The following is a 13,228-nucleotide window of genomic DNA, read 5'->3' as shown; positions in this document are numbered from 1 at the left end:
GTTTCAGTGATCTGGGGGGGGGGGTAGAACTGGGTCGCAGCACCCAGTTAAAGTTGGGCAGAGGCAGCTAGTTAGGTAACCTGCACTGGTAGGAGGCTTTCAGCGATCCCCGGTGACTGGAGGAAGCAGGGGCTCTAAGGACGTCAGGCGGAGGAAGGAGGGACAAGATGGCAGAAACTTCCTCCTTCCTCTGCCTAGGAAGTCGCTGGGGGGAGAGGCTTTCGGTGGCCCTCAAGGGCTGAAGAAAAAAATCCGACTCAAAAGTCGGGCTGCGTCGGCGATCCCTGGTGGCTGGAGAGGCAGGGGCTCTAAGAGAGAGTAGAGTCCTCCTGCTTGCACGGCGTCGGGCGGAGGAAGGAGGGACAAGATGGCAGAAACTTCCTCCTTCCTCTGCCTAGGAAGTTGCTGGGAGGAGAGGCTTTCGGTGGCCCTCAAGGGCTGAAGAAAAAAATCCGACTCAAAAGTCGGGCTGCGTCGGCGATCCCCGGTGGCTGGAGAGGCAGGGGCTCTAAGAGAGAGCAGAGTCCTCCTGCTTGCACGGCGTCGGGCGGAGGAAGGAGGGACAAGATGGCAGAAACTTCCTCCTTCCTCTGCCTAGGAAGTCGCTGGGGGGAGAGGCTTTCGGTGGCCCTCAAGGGCTGAAGAAAAAAATCCGACTCAAAAGTCGGGCTGCGTCGGCAATCCCCGGTGGCTGGAGAGGCAGGGGCTCTAAGAGAGAGCAGAGTCCTCCTGCTTGCACGGCGTCGGGCGGAGGAAGGGCATGCAATATATGGCATGCAATATATGGCATGCAGCAGAGTTCTCATCAGATTAAAGGGAAGAGAGATGATTTAGCAAAAGGCCAGTGAGAAGCAGGTTGCAGTAGTCTAGGCGAGAGGTGATGAGGGTATGGATGAGCATCTTAAAAGTGTGCTCAGATTCTACACTCCAATCTTCTGGAGTTGGACGCTTTTCTCCTAGACTGGCAAGATAAGTTCTCCTAGGCATTCCCTCCAGTACCTCTCATCGGGAAAGCTGTACTAAAACTTCATCAAGATCGAGACACCATGATTCTCATTGCACCCCATTGTCCAAGTTAACCATGGTTCCTTCTCCTCCTACAGCTAAGTGTTAAGGAACCCATCACATGTCAGTTGTTTTGAACCTTACTCACACAGAATGAAGGCTTTCCTTCATCCCTGTCTATGCTCATTAGCACTCACAGCATGATATCTCTCTCCCAGCACGTAGATGCTTTCACCCTATCTGCACCAATATCAGCTATCATTGAAGCTTCCAAATAGCCTGCCACACAACAATGCTATCATTTCAAATGGACTCGATTCACTGTCTAATGTAATCTCCAATCCCTAGATCTAATTAGTTGTCCTCTGCCACCAGTTCTTGATTGTCTCCTTCACATTTCTAATTCTGGGCTCAAGACTACTTCAGTGCATATTCATCTCATTGCTATTAGTGCATTTCATTCACTGTAGGACTAGAAACTATATTGTCTGTTTGTCGCTTTGTCTCTGGATTCATATAGGGCCTGTATCATGCCAAGCCTCCTCTCAGTCCCCCTACCATTGCCTGGGACTTCAGTGTTGTTCTCGCCACTCTGATGACTTATCCTTTTGAAGCTTTCTCAGCTTCTTCCCTCAAACACTTGTATTGGATCGACCCTGTACAAGATTCTATAATGATGGGGTTGTCCAAACACATCCAAAGTTCCTCCCAAAGGTTGTCTCCAAATTTCATTTCAACCAGTCTATAGTTCTATCTATCCTCGTCTCAAGATCACATTCTCACTCTGGTGAGATAGCTCTTTACATCTTGGACTGTAAACTTGCACTTGCTTACTACTTGGATCGAACTAAGCCTCACATAATTACCACTCAACTCTGTGTTGTTCAACCCTAAAAGACTTGGAGTTCCTGTCACCATGGGAACCATCTCCACTTGGCTAGTGGACTGTATATCCTTTGAATATGCTCTGGTTGAATTGATGCTAGAGGGCCCTGTCACTGTTCATAAGTTCCAAGCTATGGCGACTTCATTAACCCATTTTTGCTCTACTTCTGTTGAGGACATTTGTTAGATCAGTCACTTGGTCCTCAATCCAAACCTTCACTTTCCACTGCTATTTGGAGAATTATTCCAGATGGGATAGTCAGTTTGGGTAAGCAGTTTTGCAAAATTTATTCTTTTCCTAAATGCTAACTTTCCCTCCAACCCTTTGGGTTTCATCAGGTTTAATTGTAACCCTCTTCCTAGAGGCATGATCCTGGAAGTATGGGAATTCCACATGTGAGAATATTATACCTGCTTGTCCTCGGAGAAAGCAAAGTTACTCACCTATAGCATGTGTTTTCCGAGGACAGCAGGTATACTGTATATTCTCACAACCCACTCACCTTCCTTAGTTGGCTTCTTAGCTTTCTTACTGAACTGCATGGCCCGTGAGCCAACATCAGTTGGGAAGGCACAGCACGTGCATGGTGTGGGCAGTCCTAAAATATTTAATGTGACAGTACTCTTTTTGACTGTACTGGGTTCTGTGGATGACATCATCCACGTTGCCCATATATACCTGCTGTCCTCAGAGAGCACCTGCTACAGGTGAATAACTTTGTTGTACTGTCTTATAGCCTCTCTCCATTTCCTTTCCAAATTTATGCACAATTGTTTCTGACTTTAAAAATCTCATTGTACCAGGGATTATGCTGTCTTTATCTTTATACTCTAACTAGTTGCTTAATGGGTGCTAACTTATCCAGTAACTCAGTTTATTCCAACTCTCTAATAAAGAGGTGTTTGAATTTGAACTCAATAAAGGACCTTATTCCAAAACAAATGTATAGGTAATTTACTCCTTGAATGATTTGCCTTTTGACATTACACATTTTAATGTGTCACTAATATGCATGCCATTAGTTAACTGTCTTGAGCAAAAATTCTGTATTCAACTTGCATTAGAAGCTGTGGTCTAAGCCATCAGTTCATGGCTCTAACACAAGCTTCCTGCATTGGCCCCTGAGACAGAAGAGGGTATCTTTGGTGGCAAGGAATTGAAAATGGAGCTGGGGATCAAGTCGAGTGCCAACAGTGATATAACAGTTTAAATTTGTCAGGCTTGGATGTCCCTTGTAGAAGTAATCTACCCTTATGTTCATTGTTTCTAAGGTACTAGTTCTCATTTAGTAATATGTAAAAAAAGTGCTGCTTGAATATAGGACCTACCAGCAGTCTAAATCACAGTTCTTCAACCGCCGGTCCACGGACCGGTGTCGGTCCGCAGGAAATTTTTGCCAGTCCGCGCAGGACCGGCAAGATTGACTCATTTCAACTTCCTGCCGGTCCGTGCAGGACCGGCAAGATCAGCATCGGAAGCGTGCGCTGGGCCGGAGAGATCTTGGGGAGCCTCCGACAGTGGCTTTCTCCCCTCTCTGCAGCTCTCCTTTACTTCCCAGCGCAGCAATTCACGAAGGCAGCCTCAGGGCTTTTGCTGAGTCGCGGCTGCCTCTGATGATGCAACTTCCTCTTTCTTCAGAGGCGGCGCGACCCAACAAAGGACCCGGGGCTGCCTTCGTGAATCGCTGCGCTGGGAAGTAAGAAGAGCTGCTGGGAGGGGAGAAAACCACTATCAGAGTCTGGGAAGCTGCTGGGCAGGGGAAAAAAGGGACAGCTGCTACTAGAAAGGGAGAAGGAGAGATGCTTCTGGGAGGGGAGGAGGGAAAGGAATCTGGGAAGCTGCTGGGCCAGGAAAAAAAAGGACAGCTGCTACTGGAGAGGGAGAAGGAGAGATGCTTCTGGGAGGGGAGGAGGGAAAGGAATCTGGGAAGCTGCTGGGCAAGATAAAAAAAAGGGACAGCTGCTACTGGAGAGGGAGAAGAAGGAGAGATGCTTCTGGGAGGGGAGGAGGGAAAGGAATCTGTGAAGCTGCTGGGCTAGGAAAAAAAAGGGACAGCTGCTACTGGAGAAGGAGAGATGCTTCTGGGAGGGGAGGAGGGAAAGGAATCTGGGAAGCTGCTGGGCAAGATAAAAAAAGGGACAGCTGCTACTGGAGAGGGAGAAGAAGAAGGAGAGATGCTTCTGGGAGGGGAGGAGGGAAAGGAATCTGGGAAGCTGCTGGGCTAGGAAAAAAAGGGACAGCTGCTACTGGAGAGGGAGAAGAAGAAGGAGAGATGCTTCTGGGAGGGGAGGAGGGAAAGGAATCTGGGAAGCTGCTGGGCAAGGAAAAAAAGGGACAGCTGCTACTGGAGAAGGAGAAGGAGAGATGCTTCTGGGAGGGGAGGAAGGGAAGAGAGTTACTGCTGGACAGGAGGAGGAGAGAAGGGAGAATGAAAAAAGGAAGGAAACAGCTGGCAGAGAGATTAGAGGAGGGGAAGGGGAGACACAGGCATGAGAAAGTAGAGAGATTGATGATAGGAAGGGGTCAGCAGAAAAATAAGCAGAGGGGGTCAGCAGAAAAATAAGCAGAGGGACAACGATGATAGATCTGGTGTAGGAGAGATAAAAATGAGAGCAATGAAGATGGAATGAATCATGTAAAAAGGAGAGAGGGGCACAAGCTGGATGGAAAGGGGAGAGGGACATAGAAAGAAGACAGATACCATATGGAAGGGGCAGATGCTGGATTGAAGAGACAGAGAGGGCATATGCTGGAAGGAAGAGAGTGAAAAAAAGATTGAAAGCAGAAACCAGAGACGACAAAAGGTAGAAAAAATAATTTTATTTCTATTTTATGATTAGAATATATCAGATTTGAAATATATATCCTGCTAGAGCTGGTGTTAGACATAACTGGGGACTGCAAAACCCAGGCAGTGCTTCTTTAGCTTCCAGCTGGCTTAGGGCGCTCTCTGACCAGGGGGCAGTTGCCCTAGTTGCACTCCCCTAAAACTATTCCTGTCATGTGTTACTTCAGTATTCTGTTAGCATGATATTTCTGTGTAGCATTCTGTAATAATTTGGCTTGTTCAGTTTTCTTGATAGTAGAGGGGATTTATGTTAAGGGGAGGGGAAACAGGGGTTTTGTTGATCCTTGCTCTGAATTATTTGTATTTATAAAATGACAATTCTACAGAATATTGTTTCTTTTTATACTTTAATAAAATACATTCAATATAAAATCATAACTGAGGCTTGTGTGGATGGGATCAGATGATTTGTGGGGACCGAGCTCGCGGAGATGGGGCGGAAACGGGGTTTTTAAATTTTAGTCCTAGTAGTTTGCCGGTCCACAAAATAATTCTTTTTTTTCTGCCGGTCCACGGGTGTAAAAAGGTTGAAGAACACTGGTCTAAATCACTGAGAAGGTATGGCATGAAGCATATTTCCTAAGAGCAGTGTATTTTAGTTAAACCACAAAAAGACAATGGATGTCAAGCCAATTTTATTTAATAGAAGTTCATATAGATTGTCAGCACTGTAAAGAATATGCATATTTTCGTAACGCTTGCGATTTATTTTAGGCAATGGATCATCTGCAGTCATTCATTGCAGACTGTGATAGGAGAACAGAAGTTGCAAAGAAGCGATTAGCTGAAACTCAAGAAGAGATCAGTGCTGAAGTGGCAGCTAAGGTGAGAATCCAAACTTTGTGAGGCATAATAGTCATGCCATTTTGGGAGCTGTTGAACACACCAGCATCAGACTAATCAAAATATGAACTTGATTGTGCTGGCTCATAGTGCTATAGTAATAAAGTAGTTTGGAATGGGAATATGAGTATCAAAGATACCTAGAGAGAATACAGGTTAATCAGTTTTACTCTAGGATTAGAAGGCTTTCAATGATTATATATAGTAACTTTCCTTTCTGTGCATATGAAATATCTGTTCCAGTGCAAAAAGGACGTGAGTCCCTGAACCTGTGGGTAGTGCATTTTCACCCATGAAGAATGTAGAAGGCATCATCTACTTTTGTCAGCTCTGCCTCCCTGCAATCACCGGGCACTGCCCTTTGTCCTCTTTTTTTTCCTTTTGCAAGCGGGTTGAGAAAGTATCTTTTCATCTGCTCTGTTTACATTCCTGGGGCAACTCTGCCTGGGAGAAGCTGCAGACCCTGTACAGTATTCTGAGTTCTGTAGCTGAGTGGACCACCCTTTCTGTAGGGCACCTATCTGGCCAGTCTGCCCTAACTTGGATCGGCTTGGGGTTCAGTCACTAGGAGTGTGCATGCCTCAGTGGTGGTCAGGCACTTGAGCACAGGCTGTATTTGGCTCTGTGCTGGTTGGGAGACCTTGTGGGTGCCGGCAGTGTTCCTACTCTACCCCGCCTCCACCCCACCTGGAATAATCATGTGTAAGTTGGTGAGGTAGAGGATTTCAGACTTTTCAGCCTGTGTAAAAGGCAGCCTGAAGAGACAAACCCCCTGGACATCCTTCTTGCTTGTCTGAGGCAGAAAAGCTTCCCTCTTCTCTAGCCACAATGAGAGCTGATGCAGGTACATGACAGCGCTGTGAATACAGTCCATTACTGTGTATAGGAGACATTGGGATGGAGTAGATTTGGGAGGTTTGGAAAGTTTCTGGGTCTTCCCTAAAATACAGTTTTTGAAATTTTTTGTCTATTGTGGCTCCCCAGGGCCTTTTTGGCATCAAAATCGCTGCTTCTGTGGCTTTGGATTTCCAGATTTTATTTAAAAAGCCTCTCCCTGCCTCAAAACACTTCATTTGGGTATAAATCCAGTCAGGATAGACGCTACTGGTAATTTAACTACAATTTTTTGCCAATTTTGCGCTGGATGGCCACCTGAGGAGTGCCTGTGTGCCACATGCCATGAAACACAAGAGGGGAGGCAGGAGCTGTGGCTTAGCCCCCCCCTGGGTCCCTCCAGAGATTCAGAGTAGAGAATGACACGGGGAAAAAATTTGTCCCCGTCACCGCCCCGTCCCCAGCCGACTATCCTCTGCACCGCCCCATCACCGCCATTCCCTTCACCGCCCTGTCACCGCCACCGCCATCCCTTTCACCGCCCTGTCACCGCCACTGCCATCCCATTCACCGCCCCGTCACCGCCACTGCCATCCCATTCACCGCCCCGTCACCGCCACTGCCATCCCATTCACTGCCCCGTCACCGCAGCATGCATAAAAGCCTCAAACAGGTATGAAAAATATGAAAAAAAACTAGAAAAATAGACAAATATAATGCAAAATATAGATAACTGATATAAATTCTCAAAACTGACACTTCTTTAGCACTCTCCAGACCAGTAGAGGTTAATCTTTACGAATAGGTATATATCCAATCATGACCAGCAGGTGGAGACTGGAAACAAAACTGTGGGACAGTATATAATATACTCCCTTCTCTATTTAAATCAGTCTTCTTTCAGTCTCCAGCAGGTGTTGAGTGATCTGTACCCATCTCCCTTGGTAGGGCTGTTGGAATTTGTTTAGGGGGTTTCTAGTCCCTGTTTTTGGCAGGACAGAGCTTGGGCGGGCCCTGTTTGGGGGTCCGTCCGACCTCGGGGGTGTCGAACCCGGCGGGTCTCGAGCGGGGTCCCTCCCCCCACTTCCTCCACCTCCCCACATTTTTTTAGAGGAACCTCAGCAGTAAGCCTTGCCCCCTAAATCAAGCAAGGCATATTGCTTCGAGAGCCTGTGGAGTCTGTTCTGTTAAAAAAAAAAAAATCCTGAGGTAGTGCTGGTCTGGAGGGTTGTTTCCCTTTAAGAAAACTGTATTTTACTGTATTTTTTCATCTAACCGGCACTTTTTTCTAGCTAGGTCGCGTATGGAGCAATTGTGCCCTTCTCTGGGGGAGTGGGACACAATTAGGTCCAGCCGCGAGGCACTCGCGATGGACTCTGAGGTGCCCCGTCTGCCTGAGGACCGTGCCCGCCCGGCTTCTCGGGTTGGCATTGCCCAGGGGCGTCTGCGGGAATTTAGCAAGTTTCGCTTGGGGCATGGGACTGCTTTTTTCCAGGCTTCCGGTTTTTCCCCGGGGCCGATTGGCTTAGCGCATGCAGTCTTTTCAGGGGGCCCGTCGGGGGGCTGGGAGTTCCCCCCCCCAGTTCCCCCTGCTGCCCGTCCTGCACGATGTCTCTTTGCCGGTGCCCCCTTTGGTTCCCATGGGTGCCCGGCTTCGCAACTTGTTTCCAAAGTGGGCCAAGATCACGTCCGATCAGTGGGTCCTGGTGGTGGTGCGGGACGGTTATGTACTTGAATTTTGCCCTCTCTCTGCCGGATCATATCTAGCCTTTCCATGTCAGGTGGCATGGGAGACGCTAGCCTTTCGCCAGACCCTTCAGCGCTTGCTAGATCTCAAAGCAGTTGTCCAGTGTCCCCTCAGGAGTGCGGTATCGGCTGGTACGCCATTTCCTTTATGGGGCCCTAAAGGGAGGGGACCTTTCGGCCCATTCTTGGTTTAAACTGAGGTCAACAGGACTCTCAGAATTCCTTTTTATTCGCATGGACACACTGCAGTCTGTCCTTCTGGCGGTTCAGCCGGGGGAGTTCCTGACTTCTCTCGCTCTGGCGGAGGCCTACTTGCCTGTTTCCATTCGGACCGCTCCTCAGCTCTTTCTTTTGCTTTGCGATATTTGGTCTGCACTATCAGTTCTGTGTGCTTCCCTTGGGCCTGGCCACGACTCCCCGGACAACTCGCCAAGTTGATGGTGGTCGTCACGGTGGCATTGCAGTCAGAGGGCATTCTGGTGCACCCCTTCTGGGATGACTGGTTGTTTCGGGCGAAGTCGTTGCAGGAGAGCGCCCGAGTTATGGCTCGGGTGGTTGAGTTTCTCCGGTCGCTGGGCTGGGTGGTCAATCTTTCCAAGAGTCGGTTGGTCCCCGCTCAGTATCTGGAGTAACTTGGAGTTCTGTTTGACACCTCCTTGGGGAAGGTCTTCCTTCCAGAGGCCCGGGTAAGCAAATTGCAATCTCAGGTTCGCCTTCTTTTGGCGTCCCGGTGTCCTCGGGCGCAGGATTTCCTCCAAGTCTTGGGGTCGATGGCAGCGTTCCTGGATGTTGTGAGGTGGGCGCGGACCCACATGTCTCTTCAGTATGCTCTGCTCCGTAGATGGGCACCCCAGAGGCTCAGTTTGGAGGTCCCTGTCCTTCTGTGAGGCTTGGCGCGCTGCAGTCTTCTTTGGTGGCTCCAGACCTCTCATCTGGTCCAGAGGATGAGTCTGGATCTATCGCAGTGGACGGTGCTTCTCACGGATGCCAGTCTCCTTGGTTGGGGGGGCTCAGTGTCTAGGTCACTCAGCTCAGGGCACCTGGTCCATGGAGGAGGCGTCCTGGTCAATCAACATGTTGGAGACCAGAGCCGTCCCTCTGGCGCTGTTAGCCTTCCGCTCCCTCTTGATGGGCAAGTCGGTCAGAGTCCGGTCTGACAATGCCACAGCAGTGGCTTATGTCAATTGTTGAGGCACCAAGAACGCTCAGGTGGCGGAGGAGGCGGCTCAGCTCATGCTTTGGGGCGGAGTCACGCCTTCTGGACCTCTCGGCCTCTCACATGGCCGGGGTGGAGATTGTTCAGGCGAACTTCCTCAGTCACATCTTAGATCACAGAGAGTGGTGTCTCAGCCCTGTGGCTTTTCAGTTGATAATGCCGGCTTGGGGTCAGTCCCTGATGGACCTGTCGGCCACGAGTGGCAAGGCCGAGGTGTTCCACTTCTTCAGTCGTCGCAGGGATGGACTGGCCGAGGGTCTGGATGCTCTGGTTCAACCATGGCCAACAGAGGGGCTGTTGTGCATGTTCCCTCCGTGGCCATTAGTGGGCAGAGTTCTTCTCCGCATTGTTCGCCATCCGGGTCTGGTGGTTCTGGTGGCTCCAGATTGGCCTCGACATCCGTGATACGCAGATCTGGTGACACTCTGGTGGCGGATCCTCTTCCTCTGCCTCCCTTGGACGACCTTCTGACGCAGGGTCCCATTCCCATGTTCGACCCGTCTCCCTTCTGTCTTACGGCTTGGCTTTTGAAAGGGGTCGCCTTGGTAAGAAGGGGTATTCAGATAGGGTGATTTCTACACTCTTGGGGTCCTGGAGGCTTTCTACCTCTCAGGCTTCTGTTTGGATTTGGCGCGGGCCCACATGTCTCTTCAGTATGCTCTGCTCCGTAGATGGTCACCCCAGAGGCTCAGTTTGGAGGTCCCTGTCCTTCTGTGAGGCTTGGCGCGCTGCAGTCTTCTTTGGTGGCTCCAGACCTCTCATCTGGTCCAGAGGATGAGTCTGGATCTATCGCAGTGGACGGTGCTTCTCACGGATGCCAGTCTCTTCGGTTGGGGGGGCTCAGTGTCTAGGTCACTCAGCTCAGGGCACCTGGTCCATGGAGGAGGCGTCCTGGTCAATCAACATGTTGGAGACCAGAGCCGTCCCTCTGGCGCTGTTAGCCTTCCGCTCCCTCTTGATGGGCAAGTCGGTCAGAGTCCGGTCTGACAATGCCACAGCAGTGGCTTATGTCAATCGTTGAGGCACCAAGAACGCTCAGGTGGCGGAGGAGGCGGCTCGGCTCATGCTTTGGGGCGGAGTCACGCCTTCTGGACCTCTCGGCCTCTCACATGGCCGGGGTGGAGATTGTTCAGGCGAACTTCCTCAGTCACATCTTAGATCACAGAGAGTGGTGTCTCAGCCCTGTGGCTTTTCAGTTGATAATGCCAGCTTGGGGTCAGTCCCTGATGGACCTGTCGGCCACGAGTGGCAAGGCCGAGGTGTTCCACTTCTTCAGTCGTCGCAGGGATGGACTGGCCGAGGGTCTGGATGCTCTGGTTCAACCATGGCCAACAGAGGGGCTGTTGTGCATGTTCCTTCCGTGGCCATTAGTGGGCAGAGTTCTTCTCTGCATTGTTCGCCATCCGGGTCTGGTGGCTCCAGATTGGCCTCGACATCCGTGATACGCAGATCTGGTGACACTCTGGTGGCGGATCCTCTTCCTCTGCCTCCCTTGGACGACCTTCTGACGCAGGGTCCCATTCCCATGTTCGACCCATCTCCCTTCTGTCTTACGGCTTGGCTTTTGAAAGGGGTCGCCTTGGTAAGAAGGGGTATTCAGATAGGGTGATTTCTACACTCTTGGGGTCCTGGAGGCTTTCTACCTCTCAGGCTTCTGTTTGGATTTGGCACTTCTTTGAGGGGTGGTGCGGGGAGTGGTCTCTCTTCGCGTTTCTGTGCCTAACTTCCTAGAGTTCTTGCAAGATGGCATGGATAGAGGCCTGGCTTCGGTTTCTCTCCGGGTTCAGCTTGTGGCCTTGTCAGCCTTTCGGGGGTTTGTGACGGGTCAGCGTTTGACAGCCATTCCTGATGTGATTCGCTTTTTGCAGGCGGCCAAGGTGCTCAGGCCTCCCGTGCGGTCCTCTATTCCCTCTTGGAATCTCAGTCTGGTTCTCTCTATTCTGATGCACCCGCCCTTCGAACCGTTGGGCGGCTGCTCATTGAAGGACCTTCCTCTGAAGACGGTCTTTTTGGTGGACATTTCTTCCGCTAGGCGTGTTTCTGAGCTACAGGCTTTCTCTTGTAGGGCTCCCTTCTTGGAGTTTTCTAGGGAGCAGGTTGTCTTGAGGCCTGTTCCTTCCTTTTTTGCCAAAAGTAGTTTTTCCTTTTCATGTCAATCAATCTGTGGTCCTCCCGGTCTTGGGTAGTTGGGAGGGCTCTTCTGAGCAAAGACAGCTGAGCAAGTTGGATGTTGGTCGGGTCCTTCGCTCTTATGTGCAACGGACCCAGGAGATCAGGAAATAAAATCATCTCTTTGTCCTTCTGACTGGTCCTCTTAGGGGGGCTGGCACTTCTAGGGCTACTATTGCATGCTAGATCAAGGAGACTATTGCTTCCGCTTCTCTTCTGGGGCAGCAGCCCGTTCCGGAGTTTCTCAAAGCTCATTCTACTCGGGGTCAGGCGGCTTCTTGGGCTGAGTCGTCGCTCGTGCCTCCAGTGGACATTTGTAAGGCTGCGGTTTGGTCTTCCTTGTATTCCTTTGTCAGACTCTTTCGGGTAGATGTTCTGGTGCGTCAGGATGCGGTGTTCGGTGTGTGTGTTCTGGTGTCGGCCCTTCGGGGGTCCCGCCCGTGTGAGGGACTGCTTTGGTACGTCCCATTCGTAAAGATTAACCTCTACTGGTCTGGAGAGTGCTAAAGAAGGAGAAATTAGGTTCTTACCTGCTAATTTACTTTCTTTTAGCTTCTCCAGACCAGTAGAGGTTCCCACCCTGTCTGTTGTTGTTGTTCTTGGGGCTGTTTCGCGGGCAGTTTTTATTTTTTGCTGCGGGTTCTAGTATTTTTCTAGGGCCGGGGAGAATTAAAGAACAGCGGCTGTGGCTCGACTGGCTTAGCTGGCGAGCTGTGGGGACATTTTCCTTCTGGTATTTCTCCTCTGCATTTTCCAACAGCATTTGGGTATGTTATTTGTTACTCCTGTTCGGAGTATTGTTTTCTTTCTGTTTTCCAGTTCTTAGTTCTGCTTGGCTATTCGGCAGACTGATGTAAATAGAGAAGGGAGTATATTATATACTGTCCCACAGTTTTGTTTTCAGTCTCCACCTGCTGGTCATGATTGGATATATACCCATTCGTAAAGATTAACCTCTACTGGTCTGGAGAAGCTAAAAGAAAGTAAATTAGCAGGTAAGAACCTAATTTCTCCATTTTGATCACTAAATTAAAAATAGTCATTTTTCATACAATTTTTCTATCACTAATCTTCCCCCACCCCATATATATTCCGCAGGTTTTCAAAGAGATCAAGGCAGATGATTTTATGCAATGTCACATCAGGAACAACTATACAAAAATAGACAAATATACCCCCCTCCCCTTTTACTAAATCGCAATAGCGGTTTTTAGCACAGGGAGATGCGCTGAATGCCCTGCACTGCTTTCGATGCTCATAGGCTCCCTGTGCTAAAAACCGCTATTGCGAGTTAGTAAAAGGGGGCCATAGTGCAAAATATAGACAGCAGATATAAATTCTCAAAACAGACACATTTTGATCACTAAACTGAAAATAAAATCATTTCTTCCACAAGCAGACATGCTCTATGGCTGCTTTAACTGTAAGGCACCTGAATCCAAGGCTATATGCTACCATTCTGTAATGGAACCTGGGAGCCCATTCACTGCTATAGAATAGGTGTTCCCTGTACAGTCTCAGGGTGCCTACGAGGAAGAACCCACTTGGAGAATTGCCCCTTATTTTTTAAGGATTATAAAAACAGAAGCAATAATATGAAAAACAAAACCCAGCCTTAAAACAGGCTGAATTAATTTGTGAATCATTATTTAAAGGATACTCAGAAAAAATATTGTTTTCC

The 13,228-nt window shown here is 49.4% G+C and overlaps 1 protein-coding gene across 5 annotated transcripts in view; it reads left to right on the top strand.

The window, feature by feature from the left end:
- The window catches only part of LOC117355978 (putative RNA-binding protein Luc7-like 2), a 258,392-nt gene that overhangs the window by 104,284 nt on the left and 140,880 nt on the right, over positions 1 to 13,228 (top strand). For all 5 annotated transcript variants that reach the window (XM_033935181.1, XM_033935182.1, XM_033935183.1 and 2 more), the window contains one exon: positions 5,454 to 5,564. In XM_033935181.1, the coding sequence (XP_033791072.1) occupies positions 5,454 to 5,564 (111 nt within the window). The remainder of the gene's footprint in view (positions 1 to 5,453; positions 5,565 to 13,228) is intronic.

This window comes from Geotrypetes seraphini, chromosome 2 (genome assembly GCF_902459505.1).
Source record: "Geotrypetes seraphini chromosome 2, aGeoSer1.1, whole genome shotgun sequence".
NCBI classification, from domain to species: Eukaryota; Metazoa; Chordata; class Amphibia; order Gymnophiona; family Dermophiidae; genus Geotrypetes; species Geotrypetes seraphini.
Note: the sequence above shows the minus strand (reverse complement) of the source record. Positions and strands in the feature narration are given on the sequence as shown.